A 20,888-nucleotide genomic window follows, 5' to 3' on the forward strand; every position below is an offset into this window, starting at 1 on the left:
GTGTATGTTTTTAAAAGGTGTGTGCAGCATGAAAATGTCTCTGTGTTAGGAAAGAGCATTGGCTACCCTTACTTAGGAAGGTGAGTTTGGAGGGAGAGGATCTGGGACAGGAAGGGAAATGTCTTCTCGTTGCATGTACGATTCCAATTTAAAAATGCTTTTCAGCATTTAAAGAAAAATTACTCTAAATTGACTGAACAATGGTTCTACATAATTTTCATTTAATTCACAGGAAATAAAAGAATTTAGGAGGTGAGAAATATAACAAGACAGGAAACTGTAGTCAGAAAACAATGTTTCAGACTCTGAGATTGCAGATTTGTAGCTTCTCAGCACCAGCACTCAGCCACGGTCCCTGCTAGCTGATGTGGAAAAGAAATGAGTGTTGTTGATGAAAATAAATTTAAAGTATTTTATGTGATGTTTTTGTGCTTCATATTTGAGTTGGTTTACGAGCAGATTAATTTATGATCATATTATATACCATGATGCCCTCAGTAAGCTAGACTTCACTGGGTTTCTGTTCTCTTTGTTAGCCCGATATACAATTCTAGACCTCATAAGTCTTTCTAAAATCGGCTGACCAAAAGTGGCAATTAATTTTTCTTTGTAAGTTCTTAGTTCTTTATAGTTTCCTTAATGAGTTTCCTTGAGAGGAAGCACTCTAAATCTTGTAGAATACCGTAGCTGTAATCACCACTGTATTGTAGCTGGGTTGCTCATGAAATACCAGATCATGATTCATCAAAATAAGTCCTTCAGAAAGCCCCGTTTCTTCTACTCAGAGAAACACAGTTATCACACGTATGACAGCAATGGTAGATATTGTGCATCTTGAGTCTTGGAACTTAGTCATTAATGTGGAGAGGTGATTTTTTTTAATATAAATCTGAATTAGATATCCTTTAGGATTTAAAGAGGAGAACTCAAGAGGAGTATAAAAATTTGGGAGGGACACTGATTTAGAAGTTAAATAATCATCATGTAAATCTATGGGGTGCTCAGGCTGTGCCATTTGCCTCTGTTGAGGCATCTGTAACATGCAGGGGTCTGCCCTGCCCGTTTGAATCCATGATTAGGTACTAGGTGTGAGCCAAGGAGTCACCTATCTGTGAAACATGCGGGAGTTCTCCCACAAGTGATTCAAATGCATATATTTCACTTGGAGAAAAACTGTTTCCAGTGGTTAAAGCTTATTTTTAGATCATATATTTGGTAGTACTTTTAGAAATCAAAATTTAAGTCATAAATGCAAGATATTTGCCATTATCATCAGAAATTGTGTGTTTGTTTTAAAACATTGAGTTGCAGTCTTTGAAGCATAATTGGAAACACATTTTCCTTGCTTAAAATATATTTGTCCTTTTTTTAAAAAAAGTTATACATATATAATTGACTGCAAAGTTGTTTGGGCACCAAACTTCAACTATTAGCCACTGAGCTAGGGGTAAAATGGAACAGCCAGCCCCTCTTTAACCCTCTTTTGTTAACCTTTTGCTTCGAATACTAGGGAAAGGTAATTTGTGACAATTGACTTGGGCTTCTGAATTTCTCACCAAAACCACATACCCAAAATAATGACTGTGGTGGCACTGACTGCCCTTCACCCTCACTGGCTCCTTCAGGATTTCCCTTTACCTTCCCTGTCTCATGCTGCCCCCTTGTGAGTCATCTGGGCCCCGTGCAGATATATTCAGCTCTTCATTTGTCTGCATTAATGGATAAGAAATAGGGGACATATAATTCCAAATGGTGGATAATCCAAAAACAATTAATACATGGCTTTAGAATGTATTTAGTAGTGTTTTAAATTGTCTTACCTTCCTAATTCTATTTTGCTAATGTTGGATTAGTTTGCGTTCCCTCGGCATACCCTGGTTGATTGGGGGGGCTCAGTGGGGGCCAAGAAAAATGCCGAGTGACTGTAGGAACCCAGATTGATAGAACTTTTATTGAATTAGAATTTCACTTTGGATAATTTCCATGTTAATGATTGAAAGTTGTCAGCATATCATCCATCTAAGACTAGCACGATAGCAGCCATATAGTTGAAATTCAAGAAAACATTTGTTAAATGCAGATCTTCAGTGTTTTTCATAGCAGGCTTACTTATGGTCAAACGAGAGCTAGCATAAGCCAGGAGAGGAGGTCAGTGAAGGATGTACATTTCCCTCCCTCCCTCCATCCATCCCACCTCCAGCTTCGTGAAGATGAGTATTGTCAAGTCATGGACATTTTCTCCATGTGATGATGGCTTGTAGGCTATTCAACCAGCTGAGCCACACAGATTAACTACTCAGTAGTAGGGTCTTAGTCCAGGGACCCCTCAAGAAGGAAGGTATGCTATTCTTTTGAAACGCAAGGAGGTACTTTGAAATAGGCACAAGGAGGTTGTGTATTCCTTTCAGTGGCATGAACAAGGATAAAATGAACAATAATATAGAGCGTCGCTTCTCAATTTAAGGTCCATGGTTCAGCTAAACTCCTGATGTAGTTTTCACATGAGGGGTGTGGTATGTGTGGGTATGTGTGTATTTTTAGGGGAGAGGGTTTGTAAACTTGATTAATTCTAAAAAGGGTCCACAACTCCTCTCTATTATAATATAGAGAATTGAATTTAAGTTTCACTATTTTACACCTTTCATAAAGTTTTGTGAAGAGAGAGAGTATATACCCACTGCCACTACCTCTCAAATTTGTTTCCATTTGAACTTAAGAACTATCCGAGAACTTAATTTTGTGAATTCCCATAACTGCAGCTAGTTCCAGACTGGGCACAGGCATAGGCTGAGAAGCCAAGATTCTGTGTTGAAAGACTGAATATGCAAATGGACAGTGGCCAGACAATATAGGACAATAGAACTCTGACCTGCGTAAGAATCCCAGGAAGCTAAACCATAACCTCTGTGGCAAAATCAGGCCAAAACAGTCAGAACTTGGTCGGTCAATGACTGCCAACTTTCCTGATTTTGCCTGCTTCCAACTCAGGACCGGCCAGAGAATGTCAAATACATATGTTCCCCAAATCAACCACATATGATGCTCCTGTTTTGGTTACCTCACAGCCATACTTAAAACCTTTAGCCAGGCATACCTGAAGCCTTTCCTTTTTCTCACTGTAAAGCTTTCTCACTCCCCTGACTGCTTTTGATTCTTTGCCAAACACAAGTGATGGTAGCTGATTCCCTTGCTATAGTAAGCTTTGAATAAGTAGCCTCTGCTCAGTTTTATTTGGGTGGTCTTCCTTTATTTCAACTCTGCATTGACATATGAAAGGTTCCAGGAAAACTCCCTTATACTGAAAGCTGTCTTCCACCAGGATGTCATGGAGCTGGTGGTAATGCCATTGGGTGAACATCTCCTAGAGTTTAGCTCTTTATCTTTCCAGAGATAACATACATTTATTTATTTATTCATTCACTCATTCATTTTTATTGAAGTATATTGGATATACAATGTTATATTAGTTTCATATATACAACATACCAATTCCACCATTCTATACATTACTCATGTGCTCCCCACGGTAAGGGTAGTCACCCATCTGGCACCATACAATGTTATTACAATATTATTGAATATTCCCTATGCTACACTTTTAATCTCAGTGGCTTATTTTCTAACTGGAAGTTACCTCTTAAACCCCTCTTATCTATTTTGCCAGTCCCTACACCAACTTCCCCTCTATCAGCCACCAGTTTATTCTTTATATTTAAGAGTCTTTTTGTTGGTTTTATTTGTTAAATTCCACATACAGTGTTCATCTTTTTCTGTGTGACTTACTTCACTTAGCATAACATCCTCTAGGTCCATTCGTGTTGTCACAAAAGGCAAGATCTCATGCTTTTTATGACTGAATAATATTCCATTATGTGTGTGTATGTATATACAGATATATGTATGATATATCACATCTTTATCCATTCATCTGTTGGTGGGCACTTTTGCTGCTTCCATATCTTGGCTATTATAGATAATTCTGCAATAAACATAGGGGCACATATATATCTTTCAGAATTAGTGTTTTATTTTCTGTTTTATTTTCATTGGGTTATAATTCCACTCAGTTGTAGAATTACTAGATCATGTGGTATTTCTGTTTTTTAGTTTTTGAGAAACCTCCATACTGTTTTCCACAGCCAGTGCACCAATTTACATTCCCACCAACAGTATAAGCAGGCTTCCTTTTCTCCATATCCTAACCAGCCTTTGTTATTTCTTGTCTTTTTGATATTAGCCATTCTGACAGGTGTGAGGTGGCAGCTCTTTGTGGTTTTGATTTTTGATTTTCATTTTTCTGATTAGTGATGTTAAGCATCTTCTCACGTCTGTTGGCTGTATGGATGTCTTCTTTGGAAAAATGTCTGTTCAGGTCCTCTGCCGTTTTTAAATTGGATGATTTGGTTTTGTGGTGTTGAGTTTTATGAGTTCTTTATGTATTCTGGATATTAAGCTCTTATGGGATACATCATTTGCGAATATCTACTGCCATTCAGTAGTTTGCTTTTTTATTTTGTTGATGGTTTCCTTTGCTGTGCAAACACTTTTTACTTTGATGTAGTCCTAATAGTTTATTTTTGCTTTTGTTTCCTTTGCCTGAAGAGACATATCCAGGAATATGTTGCTATGGCTGATGTCCAAGAGATTACTGTTTATGTTTCCTTTTTGGAATTTAGTGGTTTCAGGTCTCATATTTAGGTTCTTAATCCATTTGGGGTTTACTTTTGTCTATAGTATAAGAAAGTGGTTCAGTTTCATTCTTCCGCATGTAGCTCTCCAGTTTTCCCAACACCATTTATTGAAAAGACTATCTTCTCCCCTTTATAAATTCTTTTCACTCTTCCTGTTGTTAATGTCATATATCACATTGATTGGATTATTAAACCACCCTTGCATCCATGGAATAAATCCCATTTGATTGTGGTGAGTGATGCTTGTAATGTATTGCTGAATTTATTTTGCTTGTATTTTGTTGAGGATTTTTGTATCCATGTTCATCAAACATTGGCCTGAAGTTTTGTTGTTGTTGTTGTTTGTTTGTTTTGTTTTTAGTGTCTTCGTCTGATTTTGGTATCGGTAATTCTTGCCTTGTAAAATGAGCTTGGAAGCATTCTTTACCCTTCAGTTTTTTGGAATAGTTTAAGAAGAATAGATATTAGCTCTCTTTCAAATGTTTGGTAGAGTTTAGCTGTGAAGCCATCTGGTCTGGGAATTTTGTTTGTTGGGAGCTTTTTTATTATCAACTCATTCAGGTTTAGAAGATTGTACATTTCTAGAAGTTTATCCATGTCTTCTAGGGTATCCAGTTTGTTGGCATATAATTTTCATAATGTTCTTTTACAGTTCTTTATATTTCTGTAGTGTCAGTTATTTCTTCTCCTTCATTTCTGGTTTTATTTACTTGTGTCTCTCTTTTTATTGATGAGTCTGGCTAAAGGTTTATCAATTTTATCTTTTCAAAGCACCAGCTTTTGGTTTCATTGATCTTTTCTATTGTTTTTTAGTCTCTATTTCACGTATTTCCACTCTGATCTTTGTTACTTCCTTCCTTCTACCAGCTTTGGTCTTTGTTTTGTTTTGTTTTGTTTTGTTTTCTAGTTCTTTTAGGTGTAAGGTTAGGTTGTTTGTTTGAGGTTTTTGTTTTGTTTTGTTTTGTTTTTGTTTTTTGTTGTTGTTTTTTTTAATTTCTTGAGGTAGGCCTGAGTCACTATAAACTTGCTTCTTAGAACTGCTTTTGCCATCTCCCAAAGATTTTGGACCATTGCGTTTTCATTTTATTTTGTATTTTAAATGCATGTTTTTTTCTCAAGACAGATCTGTCTGAGCAAGTTAACTGTACAGAACCTTAGAATGAGAACAGCTCACAGGTGAAACAGAATAAACACCAAAGAGATGACCATTCAGCCATGCTCCCAGTATTGTACGGCTTCTTCATGGGAAATGAGAGAATGACCTTTTGGGTCCTGATGGCATTTGGATTCTCTGATTTGAGGACCCACACCCAGGATTGGGCCACTTCCCTCCTGGGCTCTGTCTCTTTGCACTTAGCTAATCAGCCATGTCCTGTCATGTCCCAACTCTCTTACCTCATTAGAACCAATCACAAGAGGCCCAGGAAAGCCATTAGCTCAAGACTAAGCACAGAGGGCCTCAAATTTAGAGTGCTTACTCTGGCTTCAAATGAGATTATATCTATCTATCATAGTAAATTTATGTTTAAAAAACATTGACTTGTAAATGTTAGCATTTAAAATGTCACAATTTTTATAGCCTTGTTTTGGCATTTCTTCATCTTATAATACACTGAGAGTTAAAAAAAAAAAAAAAATCAAAGCAGCCTAACTTCTCCCAACCTTTGGGAGGCTTCCCTGTCTCCTATGTCTATGTCTCTCCTTTTTATTGGCTAATGTTTTCATAGTGTTTTGTGTGTGTGTGTTGGGGGGGGGGTTATGGGGGAATATAGATGTTAACAGAGATAGAATATTAAGAGGTGTTTGGCTCTGGGTGCTTTCGGTCCCAGACAGTAGATGTTTAGTGGTTGTTGATCCAGTGACTGAACACATGAGTAAAATGATTTGAAGACCCACGTCCAGAACCGAGCTAAGGAGATGCAGAGAGAAACCAGAATTGCCTGTCCTAATTCTCTTACTGTGGCACCCAGATCAGCAGCATCAGCTACTTTAGGGAACAAGTTGAAGATCCAATTATCAGGCCCCACCTGAATCTCAGAATCAGAATGAAAAGTTTGAGTATGAGTGTTAGCAATGTGTGTTTTAATAAGCCCTCCAGGCTAGTCTGATACATGCTAAAGTGTGAGACTACTACTCTAATTAGAAGAGTCATTCAATAGTTTAAGACTTTTTTCTCCTGGGATAACAATTTATATGAATGCATGGTAGCTTTCAGGAGCCTGATAGCTGGCACCTTAAAATGGACAGGAAACAGGAATTTGTCACCTAGACCACTGCTCTCAAACTTTAATATACACACTGACCCCCTGGAGATCTTATTAAAATGAAGATTCTGGGGCACCTGGGTGGCTCCGTCGGTTAAGCATCCGACTTCGGCTCAGGTCATGATCTCACTGTCCGTGAGTTCGAGCCCCACGTCAGGCTCTGTGCTGACAGCTCAGAGCCTGAAGCCTGTTTCAGATTCTGTGTCTCCCTCTTTCTCTCTCCTCCCCCACTCATGCTCTGTCTCTCTCTTCTCAAAAATAAATAAACATTAAAAAAAATTAAAATGAAGATTCTGATTTCAATAAGATTATATTAGGGGCCTAGGAGTCTGCATTTCTGACAAGCTCCCAGGAGATGATCCTGGTCCTACGATCATACTCAGAGTACCAAGGTTTTCGAGACTATAGGTTCCAGCTCAGAAGCATGTGAGGTATTTGCAAGCAGGGAGCCAGAGCTCAGGAAATGTAGGGGGAAGTCTTAGGAGGTCTTGATCAATTCTTACATAGGTGTGATCACTTACTATTTAATGTGCATATCCAGGGATCCCCACAGAGATGAAAAAACAAAACAAAACAAAACAAAACTTAGGGATATGTCTACTTAGCAGCTAGGAAACCTGTGAGAGAACAAGGATGTAGGGTCAAGATCAAGAAGACCCCTGGCTAAGAAGAGCTGACTGGGGAGGAGAATTCATATTAATTTAATAAACTTTGTTAATACCCTACTTTGTGTCCAATACTGAATGTCCCCAAGGAGCTTGTGATCTGCTGGAGAAGGGAATGAAGCCAAACCAAACTACCAGTAACTAACCCTTCAGCTCAAATTTGCTTAGCAGCACCTCACCTCTGGAAAACGTAATTGGGAAGCAGTGACACCAGTAGATAATGGAACTTCCAAACATCCGCCCTGAGTGAAGTACCTGTCCTAGCTTCTGAGCAGCCAGGCAGGGTTAGGGCGACTTGTGGGATCAGGAAGAAGAGAAAGAGGACAGAGCCAGTAAAACCAATCCCAGAGGGTGTTTAGAGCAATAGGTAAGTGAGAAGAGGTCAAAAGGAATCCGGCACCACCGCTACCTTTTTGGAATGAATTCAGTCAGACTTTCTTGATGACATATTACCAGCTAACAGACTTGTGGTCTTACCTGTTTCCTGAATTGCATAGATCCTGATATTTTTCCGCTTGGTGTTATGCCTCATGTCAGTTCTTCCAACAATGTGTGTAAATATATTAGGAGATTTATGCAGAGGAAATTGAAAAGTGTTACTCAGTGAGGTTAAGATCCTAATGGTATTTGAAATGGTCTGTGACAATTAAAAATAAAAGTAACACAAGTTTGTTTGTCTTTTTAATGAGTTTCAGATTAGGGAGGATAGGAGCAATTATTTTTAGCAATTGTCTGTATGCTCTTTTAGAAGACTGATTTGGTCATAACTTCCTTTCCTGAGGTAAAATGACAGAACAAAGGCTATTTACAAACTTTCTATAAGTAAAAATAGTCTCTAGTGTGAATAAAGACTAGTATTCACAGAGCCTAAAATTAATTTTCCCGACATGACCACCAAATGTACATTAATACTTCATGTTGTTCTTTTTTTTAAAATCTTTTTTTCAACGTTTTTTATTTATTTTTGGGACAGAGAGAGACAGAGCATGAATGGGGGAGGGGCAGAGAGAGAGGGAGACACAGAATCGGAAGCAGGCTCCAGGCTCTGAGCCATCAGCCCAGAGCCCGACGCGGGGCTCGAACTCACGGACCGCGAGATCGTAACCTGGCTGAAGTCGGATGCTTAACTGACTGCGCCACCCAGGTGCCCCTACTTCATGTTGTTCTTATAAGGCAGTAGTGGCTTCCAAGTGATTTTCTCAAGCAGATGCCCAGTAGTACTCACTTGTAGTGGAGCCCAAGTAAGTGATAGGGTAAAAAAAAAAAAAAAAAAAAGTTCTCAGCAACTTTTACCCCCATAGTCTTCTCAAGGTAGAGCTAAAATTCTAACTCTATACTGGTTGGAATATACAATAGAATTCTCAAAGAGAGCACATCCTGTTCACACAACTAAATGTCTATTGAAGTAATACCATCTTTTACTAGCTTTATTTGAATTGCTGGTAAATCACACATCCTAAAATTCCTCAGTCCTTGAAATACCATACTTGTAAACCAAATAGCACGTATACATTAAAAAAAAAAAGAGGGGGGTGTGGGAGTGCCTGGCTGGCTCAGTTGGCAGAGCATGTGTGGCTCTTGGTCTCAAGGCCGTGAGTTTGAGCCCCACATTGGGAATGGAGCCTACTTAAAAAAAAAATTTTAAAGGGGTATATGAGTGTGTGTGTGTGTGTGTTTGAGTGTGAGAGAAAATACTCAAAGATTTTACAACCTCTAAACATAAGATAGTCATCTTCTGTGCTCAGCATTCCCGTGAGCATCTTATACCTCTGAAAAACATAGATACACAGCTCTATTTTCCATTCAGACTATTTTTGCAAAGGGTGTATTACAGTTGTTCTGACAAAATGGCTTCAAACATTTGCCAAAGAGAATAAATTATAGTAGGAATGGGTGGTAATTATTAGGAACTTATTCTGGGAATAAGAAACCTTCCTTAATAAAGGGCTATGTACTGTCCTCTGAAAAGAATAGAGGATTTCCCCAAAGTTAAAAGTGTACTTTTAACAGTTTGCATACATATCCTGTGGGGGTTAAATTAAGTTTAACATGTTTTCCCAGAAAGCCAAATTCAGTCTGGGTTCAACCCATGGATTACAAGGAGCCCATAGAAAGCACATTTGAGTTGTTTAAAGATAATAACTAACTCAAAGTTTCTGTTCCTTTTACTTTTGAAGCAGAGTTTAATGGACTTGAAGTATTCAAATCTTTCTGTGACACATGCAGATCCCAAACATTTTTAAGAGGACTGAGTTGAAATAGTACTAGATAAAGAAAAAAAATTAATAAACAGGCTAAGCAGCTTCCAGTGATATATTCTGCAGCACTGTTAGAAGAATGTGAAATTGGGAAAAAATGCTTTATTTTGGTTTCCATCTTTTGTCGCTCTTCAAAGAAGTTAGAATTAAAGATGAGAATGCCTTGTGACCCTAATTATAATAACTGTAATATTTGGTTCTGATTTTAAGACTATTTTCACAGGTTGATGTAAAGGAAAACTCAGGGTAAATTAATTTTAAAAGAACTGAGTACAAAGGAACCCAAATAAGAAGAGCCTCAACTTCTTCAAGGAGCTGCCAACCACAGATAGGAGTACTTGGTTTGCTGTTGTTTTTCTCTGATTCTAATACAGAATTTGGATTCTGGGTTTTTCCTCTACCAGGCATGGGTTATTTAAAAATGAATTAATTACTTTGAAAAGTACAGGTGAACAGAAAGCAAAAAAGCAAAATTACTATCATTAAACAAAAATCTGACTTTGTTCTCTTGTGTTCCAGTATGGTTACCTAGTGCTATCATTTGGTGATCACAGGTTGCTTGAGATGCCTTTATGATTTTTGTTAAATTAAGTCAAATGTACCTTTTTTTAATTTTACTTGTTCTTCTAAGCTGGCTATACCTATATCTTACGAAAGGGTCATTAAAGGAAAAAGAAAAGGAAAGGAAGATAGATATGTGTTTCTTTCTGCACATATAACCTACCTCAGCCATGTTGGATGAAGGCTATGTTTAGTTAAACCTCAAATTGGTCATTTTCATAAACTGCTAAAAAAATGGATTTCTCTTGGTGTTTCCATGGGTCATTCACCAAGCAATAATACCATCAGGAGTTACTGATCCCCTGGGGATAGCAGCTTAATTACACAGAAATTTTAAACTGAGAATCGTGTTATAAGAGCAGGCATAGAAACTGTCCTGTCTTTGGGTGGTTTATTATTAAATTTAATACCTCATATGGTCTTTTTTGTTTTTGTAGATTTTAATTCTAAGTCGGTCTGGTAAAATGTGAATTATTGTATTATCACAAGTGATAAAATGTGTACGATTATGAGCATTCCAATCTGCAGGTGTAACATACCTAAAGCAAGATTAATAGTATCAAGCAATTAAACTGAAGCTATCTTTAAGGGGAAAAGAAAGCCTTAATGCTACCCTTAAGTGTAAATTAAACTCACGCTAAATATTTTTAACTGCAATAAAAGCATGTTAATTTTAGGAGTGACTTCTTTATAAGACCTCATTTCTTCGAGTAAGTTTTCCTTTCTAAGAATACAAAAGCTTACTGAAATAATTTCTGTTGGTAACTCATTCCATAAAGAACGGAATTTTTCCTTGGCTTTTAAGCTCAATGAAGAAAGCCCAAAATAGCACAGGAAATTTTGTATGTGGTGAATATATGTATGAACTAAATCCAGTAGGGATTAAAATGATTAAATTATTGATAAGGTCATTGTTGGTCCCAAAGCATTCCATTAGTCATACAGTACTACTTAAATATTTTGAGAATTTGGCTTTAATTTTCCTATAATCGCATATAAAATAGAGGAAACTGGGTTTGCTTTAATTTTATATCCTTGCATATACAACTTACTAGCAGTCTTATATAAAAGAAACATGCCAGGCATCTAATAATAAATTCTTTTCCTTATGTGTTTCTGTTTTTTTTTTCCACTTCCTGAATTATTTTTATGCCGCCACTAACAAGATCACTGCCTGTACTTTGAATTTAGCTACACCTTTGCCTCTCGGTAGCATGACAGGTGGCTTTGCAGTGAGTTTATCAAGACCTTGGTAAACACTTAGAGCACTTAGCAAAGTGTACAGAGCTCTTTGCAAAGAACTTTCTGGATATCTATCTCTCTCTGTCTCTCTCTGTCTCTGTCTCTTTCACACACACACACACACACACACACACACACACGCACACATGCACGCATGCGCGCACACATGCACGTTTTGGTCCTTGCCCTGGAATTATTTAGCAGTGTACTTGGCAAGGTGAAACTTCAAAAATAAAGCACTGTGAAACATTTATAAAGCAGCACATCACAGATTACACATTGAATCTAAAAGTACTGAAGACCTACGTTCTATGCAGTTTTGATGATATGTTTTATTCAATGTAGATTGTGAGATATTTACAGCTGTCCCTCCTGACAGTGCCACAGCCGAGATGGTTGCATGTAGGCATGAGTGGGGTGTCATTGCCGAAGCTAAGCTAACACAACCCTAATCAGCAGGAAAGTTGCGTGAGAAGTTTGGGCATTTTGTTATAGAAATAATAGGAATGTATATCTTATTTCTTTAAAAGGAGAGGCTAATTTTTTTTTTTTCGCTCTTGAAGCACCATCTGTGATGAAACTAACAATGCAACTGTCCATAAGAAAATGAGAGGACTGAGCTTTAAGCAAGGGGCAAAGAGATAGTATTGTATTCTCCGTGGTATCTATTAACTTTCCTCAGTTTTTTTTTCTTTTTTTGCTAAATGATGTCTGTTGTAGCATGATGGATGATGTCAGCTTTTTTCAACAGTCATTTTGCTTTTAATAGGAGATAGCAGGAAAAACACACAGAACATTTTTCCTCTACACATAAGAAGGCTAACGAAAAGTAATGTCTTCCAGGAAATACCAGCCATAGTTATTAAATAGGCTTACTCAAATAAGGAAAGTATTAAAATAACCTCCATGAATGAAAGAAGCAAGTTCAAGGCATAGTACCATTTTATAGCTGTAATTCTTTACAACATTGTGATTGGACAAGTTTATACATTATGCTTATGCTTACCTCAAGTGTAGCTAATGCCATCATGTAGGTGTGATTCTTGAATTTTATACTGGCATCCAGATTTGAACCAGGAAGGATCAGTTAAATGTCAGAATTTTATATTTCAAAAATGACAAAATTTGCCTATCCATCAAACCAGGATAATTCTTATTTATTTTTATTTTTCAGCTTTATTGAAGTATAATTGGCAGATAAAATTATGGTATTTAAAGTGTACATTGTAACGATTTGATGTATGTGTACATTGTGAAAGGGTTTTTCCCATCTTGTAAACACATCCATCATCCCACATATTATATTGATTCATTCATTCATTTATTTTTGGTGAGGATATTTTAGTTCTCTTGGCAAATTTTGATTATACAATACAGTGTTATCAACTACAATCAACATGTTACACTTTAAATCCAGTTTTTTCATTAATTTTTCTTCCAGTTGTATCAGCTGAATAACTATAAATGACCACATTCCAACTGTTTTACTCATTTAATAATACATATGTAATTATCAGTTTAAAGATCCTGTTTTTAAACAGGTCGCTAAAATGGTTGAATCCAGGTGCTTTTTGATTTGCTCATTCTCTGGTTCCCCTGATCCTCCTTGTGAGACTCATTGGTTCTTTGTCATTTCAAGAAGAGCAACCTATTTAATTTAGAGATACTTTTGTCTTCTTAAAATAGTAAATATTGGCATTTGTAATTTGAAAGAGTTAGAAGTGTGTAGAGAAGTAATATTTTTCCTGAAGCCACATAACTACAAATAATATTAGACAAAAAAAAAAAATATATATATATATATATATATTTAGACACCTCATATTAGCAGTGGAGTGAGAATTGAAAGATAGATAAAAATTGTAAATGATATTGTTACACTTTTAAAAAGATAATGTTACTTAGGCTTTAAATCTTTTTCCTGAAAAATTGAGTATCATAATTTAAGATGTAACTGAAAATACAATTTAATCTGTTGATTAATTTGATAATACGAATGAAACTTAAGTATTTGATCATATGGTTCCTAATAACTGTGATACATATGTGTGATTATACACTATATTGTCACAGCTTTGACTCATCCTTAAATATAATACTCCCTGAAGAAAGTATTTGAATTTTTTGGCGGGGAGGACTCACTTTAACCCCACAGATGGTTATATTTGGTTTCTAATTTTGCAAAGAGGTGATCTCTTTTAACTATTTTTTAAAGAATTTCCTCTATTCTGTACTATTTGGAATACTCAAAATTTGGAATTTTTGTTTCTTTGTTATGTGCCAGAACTACATAGAATTCTAGCTGAAATTCCTGGAGAAAGTCTTGTGTAAGGAAAGTGTAGCCGTGTTATATAAAATTAGAGGTAAATGGATAAAAGCATATCAAAGTGAATTATTTTAATTTTCTTGTAAGAATTACTTATGAATAGCTTACAGGCATTTATTGAAAGTTTAAAGTATAACTGTTTATGACATATAATTATATACAGACCTTGTTGAGTATTCTTATAAGCTGATTATGTCTACTTATAGCACAGATGTCCCATTTTCCTGGCCATGTATTTTAGAACATCCCTAAAAAGATAACCTCACTGATGAGGTATATCTATTCTAAAGTTAAAAATAAAGTATCACTATTTGTTTTGCTTGAAATAACTATCTATGCTTGACCAAAATAAAGATACCTGTTTTTTCCCACATTTAATTTTAAAATGAATATTTTAAAGAGTGAAATGTGAGAATGCAGTTTTCTGTTTAGCTATAGTTAATTTGTTGTACGTACAATCATTTGCAAAATTCCAGTTAACAACAATAACAACAACAATAACAAAATCAGTAGTTTTCATAAAATTTTGGAAAATTCTATTTTTTAATCCTAACCTTACATATGATGTGACTGTCAGACCAGTGTGCATTCACTGTCCTTTTTGCATTTTGAGTTTGGGATTTCTGTTAAATATGAAAGACTTCTACCCTTTTCAAATATTCTGCTAGTGTTTTATACATATAGGAATAGACTTTAATGATTGTGGCCCAGTTATAAAATTACAAAATTGATCTGAAAGCTTGAAACTTGGATTTTACTGTATTATATTTTCAGTATGTAATATTTGCTCAGTGTGATCAGTTAAAAAATTATAATTTTTTTCACAGTTATAGTAGAAAATGACTCTTCCTTATATTACTCTCAAAAGTACTATTTTCTGAATTTTGGTTTTGTTTCTCTGCAGACGGTGGGTCCGGCTACTGTTTGGACGAGAGTTCCCCCTGCAGGATCTTCTGGTGGTCTGGGATGCCTTGTTTGCAGATGGCCTCAGCCTGAGTTTAGTTGATTATATCTTCATAGCCATGTTACTCTACATCCGAGATGCTTGTAAGTGTTAATGACCTTGCCTACGTTCAAGTAGGTGGTCCTGAGTTTTTAAATTGTTTTATCTTTTAAATATATTTTATCTTTTATTCTGAATTACCATACCTACCTTTTTATAGTAGGTAATATATTGAAGTTTCAAAGGAGCATGCTAAATATCTTTTTTGTTAGTTAACTATGTACATATTGGGAGATGTGGGTGATTTTATCCTGAGGGAATTGGAATATTCTTCAGAACTATTTTTCCAAAGACTTTACTCCTGCTTTAATCTCCTCATTACACACATTTGTGAAAAGCACATATGAAAAGCCAATATTTCAGATATGTTTAGAGCTCCACCTTCTGACAGGTAGGGAGTATTCAAAGATATTTATCAGGCGATTGGAGCTATTTTTGTAGTATCAACAACTTGCCAATAAAAAATAAATATTACATTTAAAGATATTTTAACTTCTTCTCAGTTATATTTTGGCCAAATGTATTTCTCAGTACATTGCCAAATGGTAGACGTATTCCTATCTCATCAGATCTACCTTGGGATGCTTGCCATAGCTGGAAAGCCAGTGCCTGTCTGTTGTGAGTACTCTTGTAATCTTCAGCTTGAAGAAAATACCAGAGCATGTTTTAAATTCCGAAATACCTCAAATTGTTTTCCTTCTCAGAAAAATAATCACTGTTCACAAAACAAGATTTGTAAGCCAAAGTATAATTAGGAAAGACTGCACAGAGTGATGATTAAATAGGAAATAAAAAAAAAAAACTATCATAAGAGTAGGACTTTGTCAGCAGAACATAAACTGTTCGGAGTCATTCATGATCTCGACTGTTCCATTGCTTTGTGGCTCTCTTTATTTGCTCACTGAATACCAGTTGTGCCAGATGCTCTTCTTATGCCTCTGGTAACGCTAATAATATTCTTTAAAATTTTAGATTATACTTTTTTAATTCCCCCAAAATTACTTGAATGAATAAGTGACAGGAGCACCACATTTTATCTAAAAATTGTGAGTTTTTTCTGTGCCTTGAAGGTCAAATAGTTTGGGTTTTGACAGACAAAGTGGAAAGTTCCTTCTTTCTGAGTCAGAGCTAATCATGTAAGAACATGGAAATTATAAGAGGTAACATCTGGAAAGTAGAGAAAGATGTTTGGGTAGTGTTGATGGATACTAAATTTTAGGATATTCAATACTGCTCTCTCATTTTAAAGTAGTATGAATTTTTTTTTATTTTTTATTTTTTAAAATTTACATCCGAATTAGTTAGTAGTATGAATTTTTGAATGTAAATTAAAAAAAAAAAAAGGAATGAGTTTTACTCTTTTAGAAAAAAATGGTTTGGGATATTTTCACAAAATATTCCAATGCAAACAACTGTTGAAATATATTCTGATTTTCTGTAGTCTTAAACAATTAAGTATTTGCTCTTAACTTTGGTGTATCACAACTGTATATTTTGTAATTTAATCATTCTGTCTCCTATGCTGAGATCTACTTTTTGAAATCAATTTCATAAAACAGGTGAATTTTTGGCCGCTGAAGCCCTTACACACTTTCAGTCCCTCCACTGATGTTATAAAACATATGCGCACATGTGGAAAAATGCAGGAGTAATGAAGTTGTTTATTCCTTTCAATATTTAGGCCAGTTTATTTTAATTTGCTTGTTTAAATCCATAAGAGTGGATGAGATCTCCTAAAAATAGGGTGACTATTAAGTTTTAGGGTCATTGCCCTTATGCTCAAGAAGTTTATCAACTAGCAGGAAAGACTGACATAATTAATTTCAAACTAACATATCCAGTGCTGTGGTTGAGGTGTGGATGGGTAGTATGTAAGTTTAAGGGAGAGGTACTGAACTCCCCTCTGGGTCAGCTGTGAGTGACTAGAGAAAATGGTGTAAGTGTCAGCAAGTTAAATAAGGGGATCTGAATTTCAGGTGGAAGGGACAGCATAAACAAATGCTTAAAAGTGAGAAACAGCTTGATGGGGGAGTGTGTGTGTGTGTGTGTGTGTGTGTGTGTGTGTGTGTGTGTGTTTGCAGGTAATTTGGTATTAGTGTGCAAATGGAGATTGACAGGTTATGAGACCAAAGAAGTGAACAGGGATAGGATTGTGATGAAAGTCTTTATCCTGTAAATAATAGGGAGCTCCGGAAGGGTTCAGAGCAGAAGTATCATTGTTAGATCACTCTGGTGGCACTGTGGAGAACAGACGTAAAGGACACAAGAGTAGAACAAGGAAATCCAGATAAAAGGTTATGACAGTTGTTCAGGGAAAAATGAAAGATTAGAGAAGTCTTCAAAATTAAATCAGCATGTCTTGGTGACTAAATATGGGTGAGGAGGAATAGGAAGTCCAAAATAGTCCCCAGTTTGGGGAGTTGAGTGACTAGGTAATATGTGTAACTTGGCTAGGAAATGAGGATTAGCATGTTTTAAGAATGGAAATGATTAAATTTTGGCCCTACTGATTATGCAATCTGTGAGAAATCATAACCTGAAGATTTGGAAAACAAAGCTCAATGTCAGTATCAAGGCTACAGATTTAGTTTTACAAATGTTTAATAGGTATGTGTTAGTTAAAACCATAATATTGCATGTGACCTCAGCAGGGTGACCATATATCCCGATTTGTATAGGACAGTCTTGGTTTACACCTGCTAATGAAGAGTAATAATTACTAATACTGCCCTCTTGTACTCTCAAAGACCCTCTATTAGGATCGTAAGAATTACATGGTCAGCCTACCTAAGGTGGGTGCTTATAGAAGAAGATAGACAAAGGTAGAACTCTGCATTTAACATCAGTGTTTAAGGCATCAGAGAAGAAAGGGCTTGTGTTGTAACCTCACAAAACTATGTTATCTGAGCCAGGGGAGGTAATGGGGGTTGAGAGTGCTGAGTACGATAAGGTAAAGGGGGAATGTCCATTCACTTGGCCCTGTAGGGGGACAATCATCAGATACCCTTGCCAGAATGGTTTAGTGGAGTGGTAAAGCAGAGGCTGGATTGCAATGGGTTGAAGAGTGACCAGACAGGTAAGAAGTATAAGAGCTTTCTCTATAGTTTTGTTGTTGTTCCCATTGCTTTCTATATGTATTACAGTTTCAACTTTAAAAATCAATAAAAAGGAAAGTGTGTAGAGATAGCACATGTAGAGTAATCTTTAAAGACTGCAGAGCAGGGATGAAGAAAGATGTAGGTAGGGGTTAGTGGAGGGACAAGGAAAGTTGGATGGCTGTCTTTAGAATAAGACGAGAGCTCACTGGAGGCTGGAGAGAACCGACTGAGGATTTACTTCTCAACCAGTCTTAAGTTGGTCCCTCAAGGTTCAACACTAGTTTTCCCCCCCTGTTCCATTGATGAGATCTATGAAAAGATAAATTATCCTGTTTACTTGAAGTTTTTGTTTATTGTTTATTCTTCATACCGACTCCCCTAACACCCAGCAAGAGGCCGGATTTTTTCTGTCTTGGTTTCCCTACCGTGTCCCAGCATCTAGAACAGGGCCTGTTATGTAGTAATCTTGATAAGTATTTTTTGCGTGAAATGATCGAAGAAACAAGGGCTCAGAGGCAATGGAACGATGTTAGGAGTCCTATGGAACAGGAATAAAAGTTGGTACAGGTCCTGGATGAAGGCACTAGGCAGGTTTCAGAAGTAAACTAGTTGATTGGTGGAGAAGATGGGAAGTGGAGGAATTGCATGTCTGATACAGGAGGACGCAAGGTTGTCTGCTGTGAGTGAGGCATGGTAGGATTAGGGAGCTTAGGGGAATGCCTGGGGAGTGTGAGAGAGATGGCTGACCATGGACTAGGACAAGCTGGTCTAGCTGTTGAAGATCCTGTCCTGCAGAGACTAATAGTGGGCAATAGAACCAGGCCTCAAGGTTAGGATTTTCGGAGCCACACACTGCAGTCCAGGCATACAAAGGAAGCAGATAATGATCTAGGCTCCAAGCTAGGCCCACATGCAAATGAATTAGGCAGAACTGAAAGGAAGCAAAAGGGTGGAGGGTGTTGAGTGCATTTTTGAGAGAGTGATTTGGAATGTGTAGGGAGGGAAGCATGGCCAGGAAAAGACTGTGGGGAAATCAGAGTATGAAGGGATTCAAGGTAGGGTGTATGAGACTTCAAAGCATCAGAGGTGTGGTCAAACAGAGGATATTGAGCAGTTATGGGTGTGACCCGGATGGTTGGAGTTAGGTAAAGGGAAGGTAAGTAAGTCATTGGAGAGATCAAGAGATTGTACAGGAGGTGGGATTTTTGTTTGGTCCTCTATGGACACTTCACCAAGAATCATGGTAGGAAAAGATGTAGAAGGGAGCACAGTGGGCCAGACTTTAAAAGCCTCAACTAAACGCAGAAGAACGACCAAGAAAACAGCTTTTATTCAGTCATTTATCAAAGAATCAACCATTCAATCAGAATTTACTAAGTGCCTGCTATTTGCTTGCCATCATGGTGCATAGATGGCAGTGATGAAGGAGCATGATGAAGGTTTAGACGTATGGCATGAACTTTTGAGGGAAAGGAAGTTTGATGGTAATATCAGAAGCCATGGCACCCCTCACCTCACTGCTGAAGGTTGCAGAGAGCTGGGCCCAGAGGGAAAGGAGTTTTTCCTCAGAAGAAAAAGATTAAGAGGGAGAGGAATAGCAGAAAGAGGACACAGAACAGGACCGGGCAGTATGCGTGGGAAGCAGTACTAATAAATGAGCTTACATTTTAGGCCACGGTGAAGGACAAGAGGAAGGTGGACAGTTTGTTCCAAGTGGAACTTTGGTGTCAAGTTTTTATTCTACCTCAGTGGATTCTGAATCATGATGCACTGCCTGGGGCATCCAGAGTGATGATGTTCAGTTATAGCTAGTAGTTTCAAGCCCATTCATTCAAAAAATCCTAAATGAATTCCACTACCTGAGGCTATGGGCATTGCACGCATTCTTTTGGAGCTGTAGGTGATACAGTTGTAGCTCAAAGAATGGTGTGCTTGGGGAAACTAAAAGAGCCTTCCGCCAGTGACGGCAGCTCCCTAGGGGTTCAGTGCAGGACTTCAAAGGGCCTGTGATCATCCTGATGCTGTGCAAAACATTGTGAACATGTGCATTTCCCTGAGCCAGAGGCATATAATTTACATCATCTTCTTAAAAGGATATATAACCTAAAAAATGGTTAAGATTCACTGCATCTAGTCTAAAATCCTGATTTTACAAGCACTGATAATGAGGCCTGAAGATATATTGAAGTCCTAACCTCTGGTACCTCAGAATATGACCTTTTTGGAAATAGCTTGTTGCAGATATAATTAGTTAAGATGAGGTCATATTGGAATAGGGTGGGCCTGTAATGCAATATGACTAGTGTCCTTATAAGAAAAAGCAAATTTAGGGGCACCTGGGTGGCTCAGGCGGTTAAGCGTTGGACTTCAGCTCAGGACATGATCTCACGGTTCGTGGGTTCAAGCCCCATGTTAGGCTCTGTGCTGATAGCTTAGAACCTGGAGCCTACTTCAGAGTCTGTGTGTCCCTATCTCTCTGCCCCTCCCCCACTTGTGCTGTCTCTCTGTCTGTGAAAAATAAATAAGCATTAAAAATTTTTAAAAAGAAGAAAAAGAAAAAAGAAAATTTGGGCCCAGAGGCATGCAAAGAGGAAAGTTGATGTAAAGACACACCGAGAGAATAATGCCATTTGAAGACAGAGGCACAGATTGGAATGATGCATCTGCAAGCCAAGGAGTAAGGATTTTTAGCTGTTACCACAAACTAGGAGAAAGGCAAAGACAGATGTTCCCTCAGAGCCTATGAAGGAACAAGCCCTGCCTACTAGACGCTAGAAGAC

The 20,888-nt window shown here is 37.2% G+C and overlaps 1 protein-coding gene across 6 annotated transcripts in view; it reads left to right on the plus strand.

The window, feature by feature from the left end:
- Positions 1 to 20,888, plus strand: part of TBC1D5 (TBC1 domain family member 5) — a 583,027-nt gene that overhangs the window by 421,031 nt on the left and 141,108 nt on the right. For all 6 annotated transcript variants that reach the window (XM_047875577.1, XM_047875576.1, XM_047875579.1 and 3 more), the window contains one exon: positions 14,912 to 15,054. In XM_047875577.1, coding sequence (XP_047731533.1) covers positions 14,912 to 15,054 — 143 coding nt within the window. The remainder of the gene's footprint in view (positions 1 to 14,911; positions 15,055 to 20,888) is intronic.

Source organism: Prionailurus viverrinus, chromosome C2 (assembly GCF_022837055.1).
Source record: "Prionailurus viverrinus isolate Anna chromosome C2, UM_Priviv_1.0, whole genome shotgun sequence".
In the NCBI taxonomy this organism is placed as follows: Eukaryota; Metazoa; Chordata; class Mammalia; order Carnivora; family Felidae; genus Prionailurus; species Prionailurus viverrinus.